This window comes from Zootoca vivipara, chromosome 8 (genome assembly GCF_963506605.1).
Source record: "Zootoca vivipara chromosome 8, rZooViv1.1, whole genome shotgun sequence".
Classification (NCBI taxonomy): domain Eukaryota; kingdom Metazoa; phylum Chordata; class Lepidosauria; order Squamata; family Lacertidae; genus Zootoca; species Zootoca vivipara.
The window spans coordinates 32,880,635-32,904,277 of NC_083283.1; the positions used below are offsets into that span (position 1 = coordinate 32,880,635).

The 23,643-nt window shown below is 42.6% G+C and overlaps 1 protein-coding gene across 7 annotated transcripts in view; it reads right to left on the minus strand.

The window, feature by feature from the left end:
• SULF1 (sulfatase 1) overlaps positions 1 to 23,643 on the minus strand; it is a 139,626-nt gene that overhangs the window by 21,551 nt on the left and 94,432 nt on the right. For all 7 annotated transcript variants that reach the window (XM_060277759.1, XM_060277756.1, XM_060277757.1 and 4 more), the window contains 7 exons: positions 21,130 to 21,281; positions 18,201 to 18,370; positions 12,203 to 12,353; positions 10,495 to 10,670; positions 9,837 to 9,965; positions 9,516 to 9,572; positions 8,012 to 8,141 (listed from right to left, as the gene is read on the minus strand). In XM_060277759.1, coding sequence (XP_060133742.1) covers positions 8,012 to 8,141; positions 9,516 to 9,572; positions 9,837 to 9,965; positions 10,495 to 10,670; positions 12,203 to 12,353; positions 18,201 to 18,370; positions 21,130 to 21,281 — 965 coding nt within the window. The remainder of the gene's footprint in view (positions 1 to 8,011; positions 8,142 to 9,515; positions 9,573 to 9,836; positions 9,966 to 10,494; positions 10,671 to 12,202; positions 12,354 to 18,200; positions 18,371 to 21,129; positions 21,282 to 23,643) is intronic.

A 23,643-nucleotide genomic window follows, 5' to 3' on the forward strand; every position in this document is an offset into this window, starting at 1 on the left:
TGCTGTGTGCTTCTCCTTTAGGTGATTCTACAGATCAGCTTCGCTTCCTGCCTTTACTGCTGTGGGTTATTTGATCACTAACCCTGATGGCTCTTCTTCACAGACACAGCTAGCCAGTCACCTGTTGCCCACTGGCAGCCAGCTGAGAGAAATCCTTGACCATCCTCATTTCTTTGACCCAGTCATAGCTTTCAGGATTATGAAAAAACCCTCCCACTTGTTTAACATCCGTTATGCCCTAAGCTTCAAAACACAGTCCTGAAGCAGGAAAAATGCTTGGAATGTTTTGGAAGGGAAATGTAATGATGTCCACCTAGGGAACCTTTGGCCCACCAGATGTTGCTGAACTACCATTCCAATAATCTCTGCCACTGGCCATGGGCTTGCTGGAGCTGATGGGAATTGTAAGTCAACAACATATGGAGGGCCACAAGTTCCCCACACCTGACCCAGGGAAACAGATTTCACCTGAGAAAATTGCCACTGATTTCTCTCCTGTTACCCAAAGGGGTGATGCAGATCTTTGGCCACAATTTAATTCCTTGATATTTATACAAGTCCACTCTTCTGCTCAGCACTGATGTGGTTGCACTTACTGGTGTAAAAAAAAATTCGCCCTCTGCCACAGTAATGTCCACATCCACCAGACAGCGATCCTAGCCTGACTGCACTGGCTGCCAATTAGTTTCCAGGCCCAATTCAAAGTGCTGGTTTTGAAGACTTAAATGGCCCAGGACCTGAAGGACTGCCTCACCCCATATAAACCGTCCTGGACACTGCGTTCATCATCTGAGGCACTTCTTTGTGAGGCCCGGAGGGAGATAACATGAGAATGGGCCTTCTCTGTAGTGGCTCCCCATTTGTGAGATGCTCTCCCCAGGGAGATTTGCCTGGCGCCTTCATTATATATTTCTGGGGCCAGGCAAAAAATGTTCCTCTTCAATCAGGCCTTGGGCTGATTTATATTCTGCTGCCTTTTAAATGTGTCTGTGGAAATGGGAGTTATTGTTTTGCTGTTTTGTTTTACTTATTTTCATGTTTCTATCCTCTATTTTACTCTGGGAACTGCCCTGAGATCTTATGATGAAGGGTGGTATATGAATCTAATAAACAACAACAACCAGTCCATGATAATAATCAATATATGCCTCACCCACAGGTAGGTAGGTTCACCTACTGCCTATTTGTTACAGAATACCAAATCTGCCTTGGCACATCCTGGGCCTGTTGCATATTAAGATAGCCCAATGGTTGTCATGGTGACTACAAAGCTCTGAGCTGTTTCCAAGTCTGAGACCGCTTCCATCAGCTCAGACAGGGATTGGCTAGGCAAAGGGATGATTGGTACTGAGGAAATCTCCGAAGTCTCTCCGTGGCCCAACACCAGGCAAAAGTATTTAATATATGTTGTCTGCCATACAAGCTACCTGCTGATAGAGACTGAATATAATTTAAGCTCCTTGGAGGATTTTCCAGTATCGATTATGAATCACAGCACAGTAACAGCTCAATCCAGCTTAATAAGTGTTGAGATGAGCTGAACGGAAAACTCTGGCATATCCAAAAGTAGCCCCTCTTACAGATTTGACATAGTCTTGGCAATGAAGTAAAAGGGCAAATACGTACACATTACTGGTGGTTTTCTAAAGGTTACAGTAGAAAGTACCCATTCACTGGTTTGGGTCTTATCCTCTGGGGCAGCATAAATAAAGCTTGCTCCATCTTCCATGTGACAACCCTTCAGATATTTGAAGACAGCAGTTCAAGAAATAGAATAGGAGACTAGCTCTAGTCACAGAGATTTGCATGACTGCAGTTTATTTTTATGGGGATGCACACACATTACCTTAGCACTTGTTGGACTGGATCTAGGGTAAACAATTGCAATCTCAGATTACTATTTTTTGCAGGCTAGCATTTTTTCTCTTACTTCAATTATTTTACTAATTTAGCATGAATTATTCTAGTGTTTTGTTCTTTTAAAAAAATACAAATAGCATCAGCTGGGTGTGTCAGATAATTATTAGGACTGTAGCACCAGTTAACACCTTTTATCCCCTGCAGTCCTGACAAAAAACCCCTCTCAGCATCCTGGTCATGTAGACCAATTTTTGCAACCATGATACAACCCAAGGTTTGTGCCACTAGAGCTATAGCAGCATATACATGACTCAGCCAGTAAAACCAAAGCAGCTTGTCATCAGGGAACATCAAAGCCTTTGATCCGAGATGACTCCACAACTGAAGGGATTAGAATAGTAGCCTTTGGAAACAAGACTTGATGCTGGGTACAGTTTCATCCTCAATGTATTCCTAACAGTGGAGCCAACATCACAGTCTTTCCTTTTCCTTCTGCAAACCGATCTAGTTCCCCACAATCCTCTAGGAAGGAATTTAAGCCAGGAGCCTCAGTTCCTGCTCTGCCTTACTCCTTACTGCTTTCATTGTGGAAAGTCCATTCCATGTGGGCAAATATAAGTCCCCAACTTGAAGTTCCTGGAGCAAGAAATTAAAAAGTCCCTGTCCCAGGTCCTTACTTCCATTTGCTGCCTCCTCCATTCATGCCTGAAAAGTTATTCCCACAAATCTAGTCACCTGAAAGGAATCTGGACAGTCTTTTCAAGGAACTGCCAAGAAAATTGGCAGTGATACACACCATTCTGGAAAGACTTTTCAATAAATCCCAAGAGGCAGATTATGGCGCCCTCCACTTATTGGTTTTATAAGTGTATTAATATAGATTTACATTCAACATTGTTAAAGTGCAATAAATGCCCCACTTAAGTATTTTAAATGAACACTGTTTACTTAATATGCTGTGACAGCTTTAGACAGCCATTAAAGCCTTTCATGTAATGAGGAAATTAATTACAGAGTCTACAAAAGATGCCTCAACGGTAGGCATGCTTAGAGGTTATGGAAACTCTGGCAGCTGACAATTTAGGCTTTAAGAATGTTGGAAAGGTTGATCACCAAGGCATTAAAAATACAGTCCAGAGTGAAGAACTCATTCATTGGATTTCAGGGGAAATTTAAGTTTGCAAAGCTTTGGCTTCATTGCACCCTAAGTCTTGAAAAACTAAGTTTTAGTGCCGCAATAGCTCAGAGACTATAAGCCAGGTTCCTTTGGCTTTCTGGTTGCTGTGAATGACAACTCTCATCAGCCCCAGCAAGCATGGCCAATGGCCAGGAAAGATGGGAGTTGTAGTTCAGCAACATCTGGAGGGTGAAATGTTCCTCACAGCTGTTATAAGTTTCTATCCAATTTTTGAGTGAATGGTGTGTGTGTGTGTGTGTGAGAAAGGAAATGGGAGATGCTATTCATATTGATCTTGATCAATGACAGCTTAGTACCGTGTTTCCCACATTTTAAGACATTTAAGACATTTTAAGACAGCGTTGCTGCTGCTGGGTCCCGGAGGCGGCCTGCTGGGTCGGCGCCCAACTGCGCCGGTGCTGGACACGGGAGAGAGCAGGAGACTGAGTACCTCCTCAATCCAGCGCCACGCTGCTGGGCGCTAACTCTGCAGATTGGCTCCTCGATCCAGCACTCTGCGCAGTGCTGAGCGGCGCCGACTCGGCAGGCCACCTCCTTGATCCGGCGCTCTGCAGGACACCTTTCTTTTGGGCAAGGAGTTTGCAAGCAGTTTAACGGCGCAGCCCTGTCCCTGTGCATTTGGAAGCGAGCCCTGGACCGCTCGGGGGGCCTTACTCCATCTCGCATGAGGAGTAGGGGGCCCTAAGCACTGCCGTTTTCGGCGGGCGGCGCGCAGGATCCGCGAGCGGGGGGGCACCTCCGCTCTGGCGTCTCTCCCCCGGGCCGTTTCCTTGGCAACGGGGATGGAAGCCGCATCTCCCCTGGGAGCGGGAGAAAGGGCGGCAAGGCGAGAGCTGCCCGCAAGCCCCAGCACCGCGAGCTCCTCAGTGGTTGCGAGTCTCTGGCAGCACGATGCCACAGTGGCTGCTCAGTCTCCTCTCTCCCATGCCCAGCGCCGGCGCTGCTGGGCGCCGACCCTGCAGGCATGGCTTATTTTCGAGGTATGTCTTATATTTTACAAAGGCTTTAAAATCCTGCCATGGCTTATATTATGACTTCGTCTTAAAAAATTACCTAACCCTAACCCTAACGCTACTAAGGAACCCAGTACAAAGGACATTCTGCATACAGATCACGGGGTGGGTGGGGTTGGAACAGAAGTGTAAATGGCCATTCATTAATTTACAGGGAGGGACAAACTTTCTTCAAGCTTGGGTATGAAACCTACTTTTTCTAAACATTCTTGAATGAGGTCTTATTGCTTTATATAGCTGGTTGTTGCTGTTTTGAGCAACAATATTCTTTCATTGTGTTTTTAATTATTGTTGCGAGCTGCCTTGATAACGGGGGTGGAGGTGGTTTAAAACAAGAACTGTGTGGTGGTTTAAAACAAGAACTGTAATAATAATAATAATAATAATAATAATAATAGGCAAATCAAATCTTAATTCGGCCTAGTGGAAATAAACAAAATGCAAAGATTTATCTGCTAAAGGAAGCATAAAGCTCAAGTTTAGCATCACCGATTTAGGTGCTCTTTTCAGAATTATAGCACATAATAGAAAGATGAAATGTAACAAACAATAAAGAAGCAAACCAGCTTCTAGCTTAATCACCAATTTACAATGAAGGGGTAAATAAAATATCTTGTGTGCAAAAATGGTCTGCAAATGCTACCACTGTAAAACATATCCTTGATTCAAGGGCTACATTTAAAAATAATTTCCCTAACAATGGTTTGTTTTGTGTGTTCTTGCTTTGGGAAGCAATTTATTTTCACTGAATGTCCCCCAAATATCCCTAATGACCCCTGCAGAACACTGGACAAATGCCCAGATGGCATGGTTGAAAGAGTTTACCTTTAGCTAATTAAGTCACATTAAAGGTAACTGGAATGCATCAACTTACAAGGTAGTGTAAAATAACTGAGAACAAGGTAGAAGGCATAACATTTACATGCCAGTTTCCCCATTAAATTTTCTATTTCCTAGTCAATTGAGGGGGGGGGGACACAGTTACAGGGAGGAAATTCTTCATAGAAACTGCTTGGGGCAAGTGTTATTCTGAACTCATTAATGGAGTATATATTCTTTCATATCTATAAGAGCTTTGGCTATCCTTGCCAGCATACTGTACTTATCAGTGCAAACATTATTGAAAATTTCAATGACATCTATAAGGAAAGTGTAGTTTCATGCTGAAAGACATTAATATTATTATCCATATACAGGCATACATAGTACTGCACATAACCACATACAAATATAATCTTAAATACACATTAAAATCTAATGGTGGAGGAAGGTGATGGTGGGGTAGATGCCAAACTGATTCTGCAGGATTGAAGCCACTCCTATTGAGAATAGGGCATGGTTGAGTCACATTGAAGATCAGTGTTTCAATAATTTTAAAAGCTGCCATAAAATGAGTCTGAAATACCCAGAACAAAGGGCCAGAAGAAGCAGAATAACTGCAGTCTGGCAAATGTGTTGCAATTTGAAAGCAAGCTCAGTTGGTTAGAGTGTGGTGCTGATAGTGCCAAGGTAGCATGTTTGATCCCCATATGGGACAGCTGCATATTTCTGAATTGCAGGGGCCTGGACTAAATGATCCACAGGGTCTGTTTCAACTCTAAAGTTCTATGATTCTAAGCAAGCAACAGACTCAAGTGTGCGCACACATAAAGTCTAATGTATACTGGACTAAAGATAACCCAAAGCCAACACCAATTTTGGATATGCACAACTCTTTGAACTGAATTTCAGCCTTGGTGAGGCAATTAAGGACAAATGGGTGACTGTCAAATTCCTCATTTTTCCAATCTTAATTCTCCACATTTTCACATCAGTTTGGAATTTTTTAAAAAGCTGAAAATGTGTTGGCATTTTTATGTGAATTTCTCCTACTATTCAGATTTCTGTATGCAATTTCTCCTAATAGACACAGTTTTGTAAAGCAATTTTAACTAACAGAATGCATCTTTATGTTATTTTTGTACACATCACTTGGATGGAGAACCACACTGCAAAATTTGGAGAAGTGTGAATTTTGAAGAATGACTGTGTTTTGGTTCATATATTGTTTTGCGTAGTGCAAGTTAGATAATTTCACCTTTAAATGTGTTCTGAACTAAATTTCTTCCCAATCCCTAGGAGAAACCCAGTTGTTCCCCAAGGCTCAAAATGATGTGCAAGCACGAGAGGGTTTTTTTCACTCTTAAATTTGCCTCTCATTCTATGGACAACTTACCTGTGTCCTGTGAATGATAGTGGAAGAATCTGCTACCTTGTACCCAAACACTGTCCCTTACATTTACACACACACACACACACACACACACACACACACACACACACTAGCTAGCTAGAGTCTGGGCTTTTGTTTGATGATCCTACTTAAACCAAAGTTTCTTGTGCACCATAAATGCTACAATAATGTCAGCAAAGTCATGTTTATACTCAGTGTCATAATATGAAACGCTTTTAGTGGATTCTTGGGACTGTCTGGCTAACCACTTGATACTTCAACCCAGCTTTTACCTGCTGAAGTGTTTCAACTGTACTCTATTGCTACCCATAAAGATGACATTTACCAGTATATGAATGGATACTTATTTATTTTGGGAGCACAGAGATAACACCAAATGAGACGCTGCATTAAACGGCATCCTAAACTTCCTTTGAAGTATTTAATGCTCCTTGAGTAAAAGCAGCAATCTTTACAAAACTGTACAACTCATGGGTCTCTGAGCAACTTCTAGGACAAAGCAACAAAATAAGACATGAAATCTGTCATTAACATAAAAGCTGCTTTGAGAAACAGTAAATGCGTTAACAAAAGTGACATAAAAACTATTGCCAGCTTTTTCCAAAGCTAATGCCAAACATCTAGGGGGGAGGGGGAGCTGTTCTAAGGGTGGACTCAGGCAATCCTCCTCTTTAGACCACACAGTGATACTTTCCATAGCTTGGAATTCACATAAAACTGAAAAGGACTGGCATACATTTGATTTCTATAGCCTTCCTGTATTTAGCAATGACAGAGGAGAGAGAGAGGAGGCCTTGTCCAGTTGATTATAGAGAATGGAACCCATCTAATCTAACACCCTGTTTCCAGCATCAACTTACCAGGTATCTCCAAAACATTCACAAGCTGAGCCTAAAGGCAGCACCAGTGTTACATCTGGCAGGGCCCTTGACACCACCCCAAATTTCCCTTCCTTTCTCCCCATGGCAGCAGTTGGTCTTTTAACTATCAGCACCTCAGCAGCGGCAATGGCAGCAGAAAGGTGTAGCAGCAGCAAAAGCAGCAATCTAGACAGCCAATGCTACTGTTGGCAACTACCACTGAAAAGAAATCCTCCCACAATCCCTCCGAGGAGCTGATGTAGAGTTGTTCTGGGTGGATGCCAGCCAAGCCAAAAGCCAGCAAGTGTCTGGCACTGAGAGAAGCCTCAGGCCCAGGAAGCTTTAGGTAGCAGTCTGTTTGTTGACAGGCCCTCCTGAGGGCTTAGGCCATTGGCAACTGCCCACTGGTGCCAACTTCTGGTGCCAGATCTACATGAAGACACCAGTCCTCTCCCACTTGTTTTAACTGTTTGGCAGAGGAACGGACTACCTCAGAAAATGGTGGGCTCTCCTTCACTGGAGGTTTTTAAACAGAGGTTGGATGGCCATCTGTCAGGGATTCTAGCTGTGATTTCTAGATGACTCTATGAAGTCCCTACCAACTCTACAATATTTGCAATATGATTTGCTTCCCAGGAGCTAGTGTCTAAGAGGCCAGAACCTGGAAGTTTCATTTGGTTTGTATGGAAAAGAAGAACCATATGTGCACTACCTTGAGCTCTTTGGGAGAAAGGTAGGATATAAAAGTAATTTCAAAAAATTAATAAATTGAGTGCTCACCTAATCTCTCAAGAAGGCACACACAGTAGAGACATAATGAAAAACGGAAGGGTAGTCTCTTGCTTACCTGACCAGGCTGCTCACAAGCTGTTTGGTATCTTGCTTGCTGACACAACTCCTTTACTCTCTCATATTTGGGCAAGTGATTCGATTGCTGGGCATTTTTGCTCGCTTCTTCCTTCTTGCGCAGAAATTTACTTTTTTATAAAAAGAAAAGAAAAGAAGCAGCACTCTCAGGCATTTATAAGTAGCACACATGGATAAATTGCTTACAGGTATCCTGACGATCAAGCAATATAGAAAATGTCGTGAAATAAGGCAAGCTTTCCCTGCAGCAGTAGCAAATAGCAAGAAGACAAGAAAAAGCCAACATGGTAGCTTTCCAGATATTGTTGTACTGCAACTCCCACCAGCTCCACCCAGCATGGGAAATGTTCAGGGATGACGAGAATGGTAGTCCGATAACCATTGAGAACTATGTGAGCTATGTGCCTTGAGATGAACGATGTTCTTCGGGCCCAGGGTATCTTTGGGGATTTCTCTGTTTCAGCCAAAGTTATTCCCCCTCATAAGACCTTCTACTCTTAAGAAGACATGTGGAAGCCCCGGGCAAGCCCTTTCCAGATATAACACACCCCAAAAGAATGTAAGTAGGGAGGGCAGCAATGAAGATGTCACCCCTGAAATGATGCATGTTCATTAGAACACCTGAGCAGAGTCCCTACACAGACTGCCATGCACACCAGCCCTTTTCCTGTGAAAGATTCTGCGTCACGGGAGATGGGAGATACTTGCACAGTTGAAACTCCCTTCTTCAGACTCCTCCCCAACGCCACACTCACTGTGGGAATGGGAGAGCAAAGGGGATACAAAGAGTTCAGGAAGCAGAACCACACTCTGGCCATGACACAACTAAGGGGAGGATGCCTGACCAGAGTTATGAAGGCACCTTCATGCATTCTAATAAATGTACATAGGTCAAGGGCTGCAGCCTATTGCTCCCATGTACGTATTAATGTCCAAAAAGGAACAATTTATGTGCGCGCACACACACACACACACTGCAGATGCTCTTCTCCCTACTCCCAAGAAGAGCAGGCTGCTTATGGCAACTCATCAGTGAGAGGGAGGTTCCCTGGATGAGCTCAGACGCACAACTGTCTTATTACTGCTTCATATTATTTTGGGGTTGACCTCAGGCATCAAAAATGCCAAGTCTCAACCTCCGACACATGAAACCATGAGTCAGAGGCTGTTGCTACAGGACTATGGATCTTGCAAAGACCTCTTGGCATTGGACAAACAGCTAAGAGCAGCAATTAACAGACAAGCTGAAGGAAAGAAAAACAATGGGATCTGGAAAATCGCTGGATGAAGCTGCTTTGAGGTAAGGAATGAGCTTCATAGATTGCAGTGTCAATGGCAGCAAACAAATGGGCCAAGCTACTAGAAAGAAGGAAGCTAGATCTGTGCGTTTGCACGTAACATTCATTGCTTTGCTGCCCATTAAAAAAAAGTGCAGTTGCCCACCAGGAAGATTTTCCCAGAACTCTCTCAGCCCCAATAATTACCCTCTTTCCACTAGGAATGTATCACGCCAAACTTTGGTTTTCTTGTTTGTTCGAAACCTGAAATCAAAATAATAATATTTACTGTTGGCCTCTATGACTATGTTTGTCTAGGCAATTAAAGGTGAACTATTTATTTTCCCTCCAAACCAACTAGCTGCCCACATGTTCCCACAGCTTTAGAGATGTGTTCTTTAAAATAGTTTTAAGCTGGGAAAGCAAGGGCCGACTCCACTAGTTTTACCACAGTTTGTTTTCTATCTGCTTATTGATTTACTCAGGCATTCACTACCAGACAGCCTTCAAGAAAGAGCTTTAACTCACCTGTTTCCTGCTTTTTCAAGGTCCAGCAGTTTTAGAATAGATTTGCCATCCATATCGGGAGGCGTGTCAAGTCCTGCAATATCCAAAACTGTTGGAGCAAGGTCAATATTCAGTACTAACTGAGATATTCTGCAAAATTACAAAAAAGGTCAGAGTTATATTAGGCACGTTGGAAGCAAACTTTCACATCCTTGTAGAATTTGAACGGCAATTACTTCCAGTGTAGTACTTTGATGTAAAACTGTTTATAATAGGAGTGAAATCTAAAAGTTCCCCTTCCAGAACTGTGCAGTTAGCAGGAACATGCTAATATCAAGACATTTTCTTCATATGAGTCTAAGTTAAACAGAAGTGATATGAAGCAGACATTCTTCTCGTGCTAGTAAGACTCATCACAAAATCTATATTTATGTAGCCTGCTATGCCACAATGAGTACAATATATCTTCACATGACCCTAATAACTCTTTAGCAGCAAGCCACAAAAGAAGAACTGCACAGGGCTATAAAGGGGAGGGGGTACGTTTGATCTTCATAGCCAATGCTTTGCAATAATCTTGATGAAATAAAAACCAGCCACTTAAGAATGACAATCAAATGTGCTTACAAATATTTTACATTAGGTACAACAGCTGTGCTGCAGACATAGGAGAACGTACACTGATCCCGGCTCTACACTTGGACCACGAATAAAGAAAGGGACGCGGATGTCAAAGTCATAGGGCATTGACTTCCCTTTGACCAGTCCAAACTGCCCAATATGGTAACCATGGTCAGCAGTGTAAATAATGTAGGTATTCTCCAGTTCTCCAGTCTCCACTAGCATGTGATATAACTGAAACAGAATAAATAGAAAAGTAAATATGGGGAAAAAATGCTAAGTCAAATCTATTACACACACAGCAGGCATATACAAGCAAATATATGCAAACGATCCTATATGGTTGCGTGTTGGTGTTGAACCAAAAACATCAAGTCAGCAAGTTTTCATATTGTAGTTTATGAGGGTTTTTGAGAGAGCTTGTGGGTTTCACACAATATATGTCCACTGCAAATATCCTGTACAGTGAGTGATCACTGTTGGTTGTAACAGTATCTGTCTCAATAGCAGAGGATGGATAAAGGCAGCTGTGATTCATTTGCTATTGAAAAGTCTTCCTCTCATGTGGTTCTGGAGCCATATGGATATGTATTAGACCATTATTCCTGATATGTCTTAGACCATTATTCCTTCTAAGAACACCCAGTATCCTCTACTCTAGATGAGAGGTAGCTCATCAAGGCCTCAAGTGAAGATATTTCCCAGACCTTCCATTAGGGATTTCCTATCCATGAAGATGCCAGGGAACCTTCTACCTGCCTACCATGTGCTATACTAAAGAGAGAGAGCAACATTATAGTGAGTGTTTCAAAGAAATGGTGCCTGCAGAATGAATCGCTCCAGAAGATTCAAGCCAGTGGGTTGGATTTGTGGACCCTTCTGCCAATAGATATACCAGTAGCTCCTCTGGATCCAAATGAATGAGCTCAGCCACTTGGTATATATCTTTATATTCTCTCCATTTGCTAAACCCAATTCAGTCTTTTCCTATCAAAAATGGAACTACTTTTTGCCACATTTAACAATAGAAAAGGATTTCTTATGGCAGTCGTGCATGATTATAGATGTGAAATTCAAATATTTGTCCAAGGAACTCTAAGGCAAGTAATATCTGTATCCAAAGCCGCCTTCTCACCATTCCGGAGGAGTAAATCTCCTTTTGAGAAAAGGTCATAGACAAGTTAAGAAAATAACCTACAGAACACAAATTAAAACGCAGTCTAACTCTGCCAAACTGCTGAATGATTTCCTGGATACAGTTGCTTCTTCAGAATTGCTTGTTAGTGTTATAAATAATACCACATCATTCTATGCCATTTCCCCTCGTACAAAGAGCTGCAGAATTCTGGGCAGACATCTCCTTTATGATAGGAAAGACCTATCTCTTCCTAACCCCCTTTGTTCCTCCCCCTTTCAACAGAGAAGTATGAACTGGTGAAAGGAAGAGGGGGAAGTGCCTCTTTGGGGTTAACACCAATGTGGGAAATACTGTATTCTGGGACAGAGATTCATTATCCTGCAAACTTCTTCTTCTTCTTCTTCTTCTTCTTCTTCTTCTTCTTCTTCTTCTTCTTCTTCTTCTTCTTCTTCTTCTTCCTCTTCTTCTTCTTCTTCTTCTTCTTCTTTTCTTTCTCCTTTGACGATCACTCGTAGCCAAGTAAGATTGCCTTCCATGAACACAATATTACTAAGGGGCTCATGACAGCAGCAGGATTAAAGCGAGTGGAAGGCTAAAAAAATTGCTTTCAGGATTTTCATTTGCTCACCCTTTCCATGGAGTCATCAACTGACAGCAAAGTTTGAAGTCGTTTGCGCTGCAAGGTATTTGTGAATTCCATGTGGATAGGAAGCATGGGACCTGTATATTGCATGATCCAATGTTTATCCATATTTGGTGCATAGTTGTAACTGGGAGTTCTAAAAAAATAGAGAGAGAGAGAGATGATAGTTTAGAAGCTTCCAAAAGTTCATTTCTCTTGTTAATACCTGCACCCTTTGCCCATAAGATGCCTGAATTGATATGATTTGCATGCTTAGCATAACAGGATCTCTGGAAAAAAATGTGATAAAATAATGAAATACATTTTCATAAATCAAGAGGTAAGATTAAGCAATAGCAACTAAAAAAATCCAGCTGTATACACTGCAGATCTGGGATCTGACCCAAAATCTCCCAGTTACAACTCCAGTATTCTATGCATTCACTCTGAGGTGTTTTCTGAAGCCCTTTATCACAATAAGTGGATGTCTCAGAAAGAATACCCAGAACACAGAAATTTTCATTTTCTTTTAACATGATTAGAAGATGGTGTCATATCCTATAACATACGTAATTGTGCTCCTCACATCTGTGCGACTATTGTTCCTGATTTTTTCCCCTTCTGTAGAGAAAAATGTACAGTCCAGTGCTGTACAGCACGGAATGTGTTTACATTCCAACATGACACAGTCCTTTTGAACAGAAAGGTTTTTGTTGTACACCACCATTTCCTTTACATAGATAGATTTCGTCAATTCTCTGTAGTATCTTTACCTGCTTTGCTGCTACAACATATTTATTTATTCATTTCTACATTAAATCTGAGGCAGGAGAGGCCCCAGGTTGAAATGATCTTGAATCTTGGAAAGACAGAGGCCTTAGGGGTGGATGGTTCTTGCGGTGGGAGACAGATCAACTGCCTATTCTGGATGTGATTGTACTCTCTGTGAAGGAGCTGCTACCCAGGGCCCAGGCTCTATCTGTGATCTAAGAAGAAGTGTTTGCACATGCAGGAAGAAAGCCAGATTCTTGACTACGACATTACTCTTATAATTGCTTTCCCAACCTTTAATAAACTCATCTGCTCCCTTCATTAAGCCTTCTATGTTTATAATCCAGAGAAATACTTTAGAGACATTGAAAGTTCTGCATAAAAAGAACGGAAGTTCTGCATGAGCTCAGCAGGACGCAGTTTGCCATGCAGCATGGGGAGGTTGAGGGAGACACTGTAGTTCAGACACCCACAAAGCTTAATGGGGCATCTGGAACTAGTAATGGATTTCAACACACCCCTCTAGAGACAAAATTGACCCAATCAGGATTTCATTGACCTGGGACTCATGCAGAGGATCGTACCCAGCATCAAGCTAAAAATCATTAGCACCACCAGAAAGGTCTGAAGCTGGTTTGCAAGTTATCTGTTCAGTGCAATCCTGTGCATTTCTACTTAGAAGCGAGTTCCACTGAGATCAGTCGGTAGTATAGGATTGAAGTCTAAACGAAGTGATTCTAAACTGGGATGCATTTCCCATAAGCAACCTACGAGGGCTAAAATGTACACTTGACTGTCCAAACATCACATTCCACTTTCTATTAGCAGCTTTGGGAAATGATTCATTCTAGATTAAGAAGCACTCCTAGCCTAGTGTCATGAGTGAAAACACCCTAAGAATAGTCTCATAGGATCAGAAACACAGCCAATGGTATGATTTCACAGCATTTCCAGAAACACCAAGGGAACAAAACTGAAAGTGATTAGTCCAAGAGGTTTCCATTACAGCAAGCACACATTTAAATATTCCACGAGAGGCAAAAGACACAATAAGTTCCTCTCCGTGATTAAGCCCTGTCAAATAAGGTTAAACTAGATGCTTCAGACCAAATAGCTTAACCAATACAGCACACCGGAATCGGCAGTGATTCTCCAGAGACACATATTCAGAGGCCTCTCTCAACACAAATACATGTTCAGTTTAAGAGGGAAACAGAATAATTAGCAAGTACCTGCTATATCGTGGATCTAAGGGTGATCCCCAAGGGGAGAAAGAGCAATAACAGTCACATTCCTTATTAGACTCACTCACTTGATTTAGGCACTTATGACACCATTACACACCCACACCCACACATCCCATTTCAAACAATTTCAGGGTTTATTTCCCTAGCCAATGGCAATTCTCAAAATAGACTGTAGGCCTTGATCTTGCCTTCTGCAGACAATTTAAGAATGGGATTCTATGCTGAAATCCACTTGTTCTGGCAGAGCCCCACTGACTTAATCAGAGCTGTGCCAACAAAAACTTCACTTAGGATTACAGCCAGAACATACATTACATTGAATAACAATTCTTTGGTGGTTTTTCCTATTGCTTTGCCTCATACTTGTTCTTACAGTTTGATGTATGTTGCATGCTTTCACTTGGTTGCCTTTGAAAAATCACCTGCACCTAACATAAGTAGATGTATTTGCACGTAATGCACACTGATAAAATCTTTGTGAAGCTTTTAATTTAGTCTAAATATACATAAAACTAAATATTTCTCATACTTAACATTCCTAACACGGCAACATGGAGAATGGACACAATTTTTTTGAATCTCCCTGTTGTTGTTGTTTAGTCATTTAGTCGTGTCCGGCTCTTCATGACCCCATGGACCATAGCACGCCAGGCACTCCTGTCTTCCACTGCCTCCCAGTTTGGTCAGACTCATGTTCATAGCTTCGAGAACACTGTGCAACCATCTCGTCCTCTGTCGTCCCCTTCTCCTAGTGCCCTCAATCATTCCCAACATCAGGGTCTTTTCCAGGGAGTCTTCTCTTCTCATGAGGTGGCCAAAGTATTGGAGCCTCAGCTTCACGATCTGTCCTTCCAGTGAGCACTCGGGGCTGATTTCCTTCAGAATGGATAGGTTTGATCCTCTTGCAGTCCATGGGACTCTCAAGAGTCTCCTCCAGCACCATAATTCAAAAGCATCAATTCTTCGGCGATCAGCCTTCTTTATGGTCCAGCTCTCACTTCCATACATCACTACTGGGGAAACCATAGCTTTAACTATAAGGACCTTTGTCGGCAAGGTGATGTCTCTGCTTTTTAAGATGCTGTCTAGGTTTGTCATTGTTTTTCTCCCAAGAAGCAAGATTCTTTTAATTTTGTGACTGCTGTCACCATCTGCACTGATCATGGAACCCAAGAAAGTAATATCTCTCACTGCCTCCATTTCTTCCCCTTTTTGCCAGGAGGTGATGGGACCAGTGGCCATGATCTTAGTTTTTTTGGTGTTGAGTTTCAGAACTATATTTTGCGCTGTCCTCTTTCACCCTCATTATAAGGTTCTTTAACTCCTCCTCACTTTCTGCCATCAAGGTTGTGTCATCAGCATATCTGAGGTTGTTGATATTTCTTCCGGATATTGAATCTCCCTACCCACCGTCAAAAAAGGAGACCTGTGTCACTTGAGGAGTTAAATTTTTCATTCAACCCGCACACCTAAATATGAGAAAGAGCAAGTCAAGCACCTTTCCTTCAGTGAGATCTTTAAAGGAGAAAATGACAGTCACTTCTTGAAAAAGAGAAACAAAAAGTGTTGTTGTTCTTGTTTACACTGCTGTGTCGATACCTGGTAGGTAGGTGTTTGTTTCCAAGAGAAATAATTTATGTTTGCTATGACTTGCAATACTGGCATGCCCTTAGGCAGGCATCCCCAAACTGCAGCCCTCCAGATGTTTTGGCCAACAACTCCCATGATCCCTAGCTAACAGGACCAGTGGTCGGGGAAGATGGGAATTGTAGTCCAAAACATCTGGAGGGCCGAAGTTTGGGGATACCTGCCCTTAGGCAACACCATAGCCCTGCTCTATGCTGGGAGCCTCCTAGCCCCTCACCGTTTTGACATTCCCATAATGTCCCAGCATCACAGAAGTTAAGCGCAAGTTTCTTTGCTTGAAGAAAAAGAGAGTCAAATTTGTCTCGACATTCAGGACAAAACAAGTTTCCAGAGTTGCCAGACACAAACCTCCTTAAAACACAAGGCTCAGTGGAAACCAAGTATATGTAACTCTGCTAAGCCTATGATCAGAAGTGTCCCTCTGGCAGCTCTTTCCACTCCCGTCTGTGTTATCCTGCTTTCTCCTGCTCAAATTCCTCTCTTCCTTTTGCAGCACTCAGGGTAGCTACAGTTATGTGTGTGCCATGTTTAATGTTCACAGTGTCTTGCTTCAGGTCACTGTAGGAAACTTCCTTCTAACCACAGGTTAAACTCTGGTTTGCATTCACCTCCAGGATAAATCTACACATGCAGTAAGATGAGGACGCAGAATTCTGAAGCAATAAAGTGGACTGTACCACTTCAAAGTACATGAGTGCGCAATTCTGAAAGCTTTTTTTTTTAAAGAAGTTTCCTACAAAGTGGGAAAACCCCTATAACATCAAAGAAAAAATATCAACCCGCTCTCCTGATGTGCCAGTTTCCATTGGCAGGGAGATTTTAAAATGTAATTAGCATTTTAAAAAGTGTTTCACAGCTACAACCTAAAATTATACAATTCATTCTTCCACCTCAGGTGGTACCACTATTGAATGCTAACGGCAAATCGGATGGTGCCCAGCAGCAAATGCTTGCTCATTCTTGCTAAAATCAGTCATCACATATTAAAATGTACAGTAGGATTAAATGTCAAAGGGTAACTTCTGTTGAACATCATACAGGAAGCTTAAAAGCCTTGGACATCACCCCCCTTACACACATGCAGAAAGTCCTATGTTCTTAATTCCCTGGCATCTCCAGTTAAAAGGCTCGGGTAGTAGTTGGTGGGAGATGTTTGCCTGAGACCCTGGATAGCAGCTTCTGCTAGTCAGATTAGACAGCCCTGGCCTAGATGGACAAATAAACAGCCCTGGTATAAAGGCAGCATCCTATGTCCCTAAGAAAGAACATACAATAATAATCAGATGCACAGGGAAGGGGGAGCCTTCTTGCTCTGCACCTGTGAGCTATCACTATGCCAAGGTCACAGAAACTTCTATCAGGCTGGGAAATGAACCTGGACACTAGTTTCCAGCCAGATGATGACATATTGGCCACTATCCTCTGAGCTGTAAAGCAATGCACAAACATGCAGACTTCCGGGAGCTGCAGCATGTGAAATGGGCGTCTGTACAATTGCATGGTGCTTTGCGGGCAGACTCACACTATCCATTTGAAGCATATTCAATGCACGCTGATAAAGCACATGACTTCCTCCACAGAATCCTGGGAACCATAGCCCCAGCACCCTTAACAAACTACAGTTCCCAGGAAACCATGAGTTTTAAGTATGCTTTAAATATATCCTGTGGATCTGCACGTGCATTTACCATAGAGACAAAAGGCACCCACCATTCATTTAAACATCTATAATCCTAAACAGTGGTACCTTGGTTCTTGAACTTGGTTTGAAAACCAAGGCGCGGCTACCGATTGGCTGCAGGAGCTTCCTGCACTTAATTGGAAGCTGCGTAAGCTACGTTGGACGTTTGGCTTCTGGAAAACGTTCACAAACCAGAACACTTACTTCCGGGTTTGTGGCGTTCAGAAGTCGATTTGTTCGACAACTAAGCTGTTTGGGAACCAAGGTACCACTGTACACATATTCTTAGAACTAATTATAATAGAGTGCAATGGTGCTTAGTCCAGGTAAGTGGGTGTAAGTTAGCAGCCCATCTATCTGACAGACCAGGGCAGAAAAATAGGAAGAGAACCTGCAAAATAGCGGAAACATTTGGTGCATATCACCTTACACAGAAGCCTCCAAGGTTCTCCTATAGTCACCAAAGAGGCAGATACCTCCAACAGACACAACCTCTGTAAAGAAAACCATGAGCTGTCATCCTGAGATCTAGCAGCATGATACACAATTAAGAAAAAGCCCCCATTTTTTAGTCTAAACAGCAATGTCATGTTTTATGCAGGGACATTTAAGCAGCAGTCAAATCATCAGCATAGTCATGGTGCAATGTTTAACTTACATGTGCTGGGAAGCGTTTGGATAGAGCTCGGAGAACTGTGGCGCAGAGTCTTCAGGGCCATGGGGGGCCGCGTGACTGATCACCATCATTATAGGTCTATGGGGATACATCCTCTTAGACGTTTTGAAATAATTAATGCTGTCATTAGTGATTAAATCTGTGAAATAGTCCTGAAACAAACATTCAACACAAAAACAAGAATTGCCAAGTGCATCGCTTATACCAGACCATTTCACAGTGCTTCATTCTGCTAGGGTGAGCTATGAAACAAATGCGATTTCTCTCAGGCTCCAGTTTCAAAAGCTGGGCTAAAGACGCAGACACAATTCCCAAAGACCAGAATTACAATTCCGTTCCAAAGTCAAGCCTGTGCCCAGATGAACAGCTGTGTTCTGGGAAGGATTAACAAACAGGATAGCAAGGGAGAACGGAGGCAAAAGGTGTCAAGGCAAAGCAAGAACAGAGGAAAGGGTGGCTTAAGACAGTAAATTCAGAGATGAGGAAGGAACTGAACACAGGTCTTTCTGACCCAATTACAATACAATGATTTGGTACTGCAATAATGCACAAATGGAATACACTTTGTCTATTTTATGTACAATTTTTTTAAGGTTATTACTTGCCCTTTTCAAAATGGCCTAGTTCAGATGTAGCCATAGTTTAGTGTGACAAGACCAAGTCACAGTGACTCATACACTCCCCCTTCCTTTGGTGCAGCAGAAAGGAGTTTCCCATTTACCATAGTTTAGTTTGTCCAAACTGACATACAGTGATTGTTAGACACAGTTGTTTAAACAAATGCTAGCCATACTCAGAGTAGACTCACTGAAGTAAAAGAATGTGACTAACTTAAGATTCACTTCATTCCAATGGACTTACTCTGAGTTGGACTAGCATTGGACACAACCCATAGCTAACAGTAAACAAGTTTGCTGATCTGCATAACAAGCTGTGTTTAATGGGAAAGAGAAAATGCCTCTTTCCAGCCAGAAACCCAGTCATAGGGGCAGTGTATTATTATTATTATTATTATTATTATTATTATTATTATTATTATTATTACAACTGCACCAAAACCACGCTATGGCAACATAATGAGATTACGAAAGAAGTGAGATCTGAACCAGGAATATCCACCTAGATCAGGCTTCCTCAAACTTGGCCCTCCAGATGTTTTGAGGCTACAATTCCCATCACCCCTGGTCCTGCTAGCTAGGGATCATGGGAGTTGTAGGCCAAAAACATCTGGAGGGCCGAGTTTGAGGAAGCCTGACCTACATCATAGCTCAGACTCACAGTCATGCTATCTGTGTTCTTGTTACAATAAGAATCATCCCGCTCATTTCTTAAGAGCTGTTGAGGTTCTCCTCCAATTGCCTTCTGTGGCAGAAGAGCATTATTCGGCCACAGGAGATGGCTTTTTCAGTGATGACACCTTGACTTTAGAATGCCCTCTTAGAGAGGCTCGCCTGGCACCCACATTACAATCATTTTGGTGCAAGGTTAAAACATTTTAATTCGTACTGCCATTTAACATTGTCTAAGCCATCTCCTGCCAACCTAGCAGTTTGAAAGCACGTCAAAATGCAAGTAGATAAATAGGAACCGCTATAGCGGGAAGGTAAACGGTGTTTCCATGTGCTGCTCTGGTTTGCCAGAAGTGGCTTTGTCATGCTGGCCACATGACCTGGAAGCTATACGCCGGCTCCCTCGGCCAATAATGCAAGATGAGCGCGCAACCCCAGAGTCGGTCACGACTGGACCTAATGGTCAGGGGCCCCTTTACCCTTTCCTAAGCCATCTCATACATAATGGTTTTAATTGCTTATGTGTTTACTTACTTACTTACTTACTTACACACACACACACACACACACACACACAGTGTTTGCGTGCTGCCCTCGCATCAGAATCAGACGAATAGCAACTTATAAAATATTTAAAATAACTTTTTAAAATGTGCACGAACACATCTAAGTGAGTCTTTTTTAAAAAATTGCATAGTTTAGAGCAGCAGTGCAGCTGCTGTTGTCAACCCCCCCCACCTCCCCAACCAACGACAACACCCCTAGCTTAATGGAGAGCCAAGGTAGTAATGTGAAAATCTGCAAGAAAGAGGAGGGAACAAAAAATGTAAAGATGAAAACTCAATAATTAAGCCACTTGCCAACTCTAAGCATTCCATTTTTGGCCCAACGAATGGGTGTGAGCTCCAGAGAAGAGTTCCAAGACAATGTGTGCAGCTTCAAACACTTCCAGGCATGACTAATCAATCAAACAATGTGGATACAAATTCCTGAACAGCTGCAAAAGCAAACACTGAAAGGAGGCCGAGTGCATTTTGCACAATACTGTTGGGGCAACCCGAACAGCTGTGATCAGTTTCACCCTATCGCGAAGAACCTACAAATTAACTGACCCCACGGAACTCCCCAAATAACTCCTCAAACTCCTATAAGTTCAAAATATGGTTGAGGAGTGACTATACAGTATTTAAAGGGGAAATTCACTGAAGGTATTCTACCCTGATTTCCAGCTAACTTCTTCTCGCACCTGAAGCTCAACCAGCTTTTTGAGTTCGAGGGAGTTTTAAAAATACAACAATAGCCTTAAAGTATTTAATAAACACGTGTACTTCTTTTCTATAGGAAAAAAACCTCTGAAGAGTATCAGAGAACACGAATCCTAATTAAATCACATTTAAGTTGAGGGGGGTGGCATCCATTACAAATTCACTGCAGCACTGAGTGGGCTTTTCCGTTCTGTGAACGCAGTTACATTCCAAAGGAGTTCTAACCCTACAGATCAGAACACAAGATTTAAGGCCATCGAGGGATGTTGAGCATAACATTAATTCTTCTAGCGTGAAGGAAAAAAAGGGAGTTTAACAGATAGCACATAATACTATGGAAACATGTCTGTGCAATACCTTTGCATAATCAAAGCCGTGCTTCTCTTTGAGGCCATTGCGACAAATAGTATAGTTGTAGAAACGAGAGTTCTTGATTAATCCAACCCACTCTCGCCAGCCAGGAGGGATGTAGCTGCCATTGTATTCATTGAGGTATTTCCCGAAAAAAGCTGTGAAAAGAGAAAGGGGAAATGTAGGTTTTGTTGCACTCCTGGGCGTAGAGATCCTTGGTCTGGTCACACCCAAAATTCATGGATGAACAGACATTTGTATTTATTTATTTATTTATTTTCCAAAGCAGTTTACAAACAGAAGTACAGTAGAAATACCATGAAGTGGAGAAGATTGTAAGAATATGTTGATTAATTTACAGCAAACAATTGCTTTTTCTTCAAAGCCCACAGTTTAGACACAGCTAGAAACCATATGTTTGAAGTATTATATCTTTAACTATACCTTTGTTAATTTAAGTAAGCAATAGGAAAGCTCAGGCCCAGGGACCAAGTGTGACCCTTCAGGCCTCTCTATTTTATATTTATTACATTTTTATACCACCTTTATCTCAAGGTGGTAAACATGGTTCTCTTCCCATTTCATCCTCACAACAACCCTGTGAGGTAGGTTAGGCTAAGGCAGGCATGTCCAAAGTCCATTTCGGGGGCCTAATCTGGCCTGCCGGTTGATTTAATCTGGCCCCCGTGGCAGTACAGTGGTACCTCGGTTTAAGTACACAATTGGTTCCGGAAGTCTGTACTTAACCTGAAGCGAACTTTCCCATTGAAAGTAATGGAAAGTGGGTTAATCCATTCCAGACGGTCCGTGGAGTACTCAACCTGAAGTGTACTTAACCCGAAGTATGAGTGTAATTGGTTCTGGAAGGTCATACTTAACCTGAAGCGTACTTAACCTGAAGTGAACTTTCCCATTGAAAGTAAATTAATCCGTTCCAGATGGGTCCGCGGAGTACTTAAACTGAAAGTACTCAAACTGAAGCGTACTTAAACCGAGGTATGACTGTAAATGTGCTGGGGTAAAATCCTAAAAAATGTTGAACAACTTTGGTCGGCCCTCACACACGTTCACTTCATCAAATCTGGCCCTTTTTGAAAAAAGTTTGGGCACCCCTGGGCTAAGAGATGGAGCCTGGCCCAAGGTCACCCAGTGAGCTTGATGGTGGAATGGGGATTTGAACCCACAACTCCCTGGTCCTAGTCCAACACTCTAACCATTATGCCACACTGGGTATCCACCTGGCACCCAAAACAATCCCCTGTCCGTAGGCCTCAATCCTTAGTAGCATAGCTGCTGAAAAATGTGGGATCAGCAGCGGCGCGGCACCGGAAGTTGCTTCTACGCATGTCCGGACATGCGTAGAAGCAACTTCCGGTGCCGCTCTGCCCGATTTCCGGTGCCCAGGCATGGGCAGAGCGGCACCCGAAATGGAGCCTCCCTGGCAGGTAGGAAATCCGGGGGATTTCTGGGATTTTTTTTTCTATTTGGGATAACAGCAGGAAATGGATTAAAATCCGGGGGTTTCCCGCGAAAAACGGGAGACTTGGCAGCTATGCTTTGCAGCCCTACTTTGCACCTTCCTTGTGTGCCTGGCTGGATTATATCATTGAATTCTGACAATGCTTCTCGATTGCCTGGATGGAGGATAGAAATGATTACATGAGTGCTTGTAGAAACTAGCCCACTGTACAAAGGTAAAAATAATGTTCATTGCTCCGCCCACTTTTGCCTCTGGCCCTGCCCACCTCCGCTTGTGGCCTTCAGTAGATTGCCCAGAAGGAAATATGGCCTTCCGGCTGAAAAAGTTTATCCACTCTCGGTATAAGTGCCTATTAACATAATTCATTGTCACACAGGTCAGTGAGCAGGTGGCCTCAAAACTTAATATTTAGGTGACACGGTCCAGACCTATTACGGGCACTTTTATAGAGCTAACTGGAACTTTCCAAGTTTACTGCTACAGGTTTCCCAGCTCAGAAGTGTTTAAGAGCAGAAAGAGAGCTCAGCTACTACAAGAGTATTGAGACAGGAATTCCTCATAGCGCTGCTCTTCTAAATGACTTTCCATGCGCAGACACAGTGATTCTCAGATTTCACCCACTTCCTGATTTACCTAAGTGGCTGTAGCTTTAATTACCATATGGAGGGGAATGAAATAAAACCACCTCGTCTTTTCAAGCTGCCATTAATCTGGTGTTAATTCAATGAACCATATTATTCCAGAGCTAAGCAAACATGGGGGCATTCTCCTTCCAAATAGCACATACCAGATTAGCCTGGGGAAATCCAGGTTCAAAGCTATAAGATCATAAGAAGAGGCTGCTAGATCAGGCCAATGGCCCATCTAGTCCAGCATCCTGTTCTCACAGTGGCCAGCCAGATGCCTGTGGGAAAACAGTGAGCCGAACATGAACACAAGAGTATTCACCCTTCCCATGGTTTCCATCAGAAGCATGGCTGTCTCCAACTGTGGAAATAGTGCATAGCCTTCATGGCTAGCAGCCATTGATGGTCGTCTCC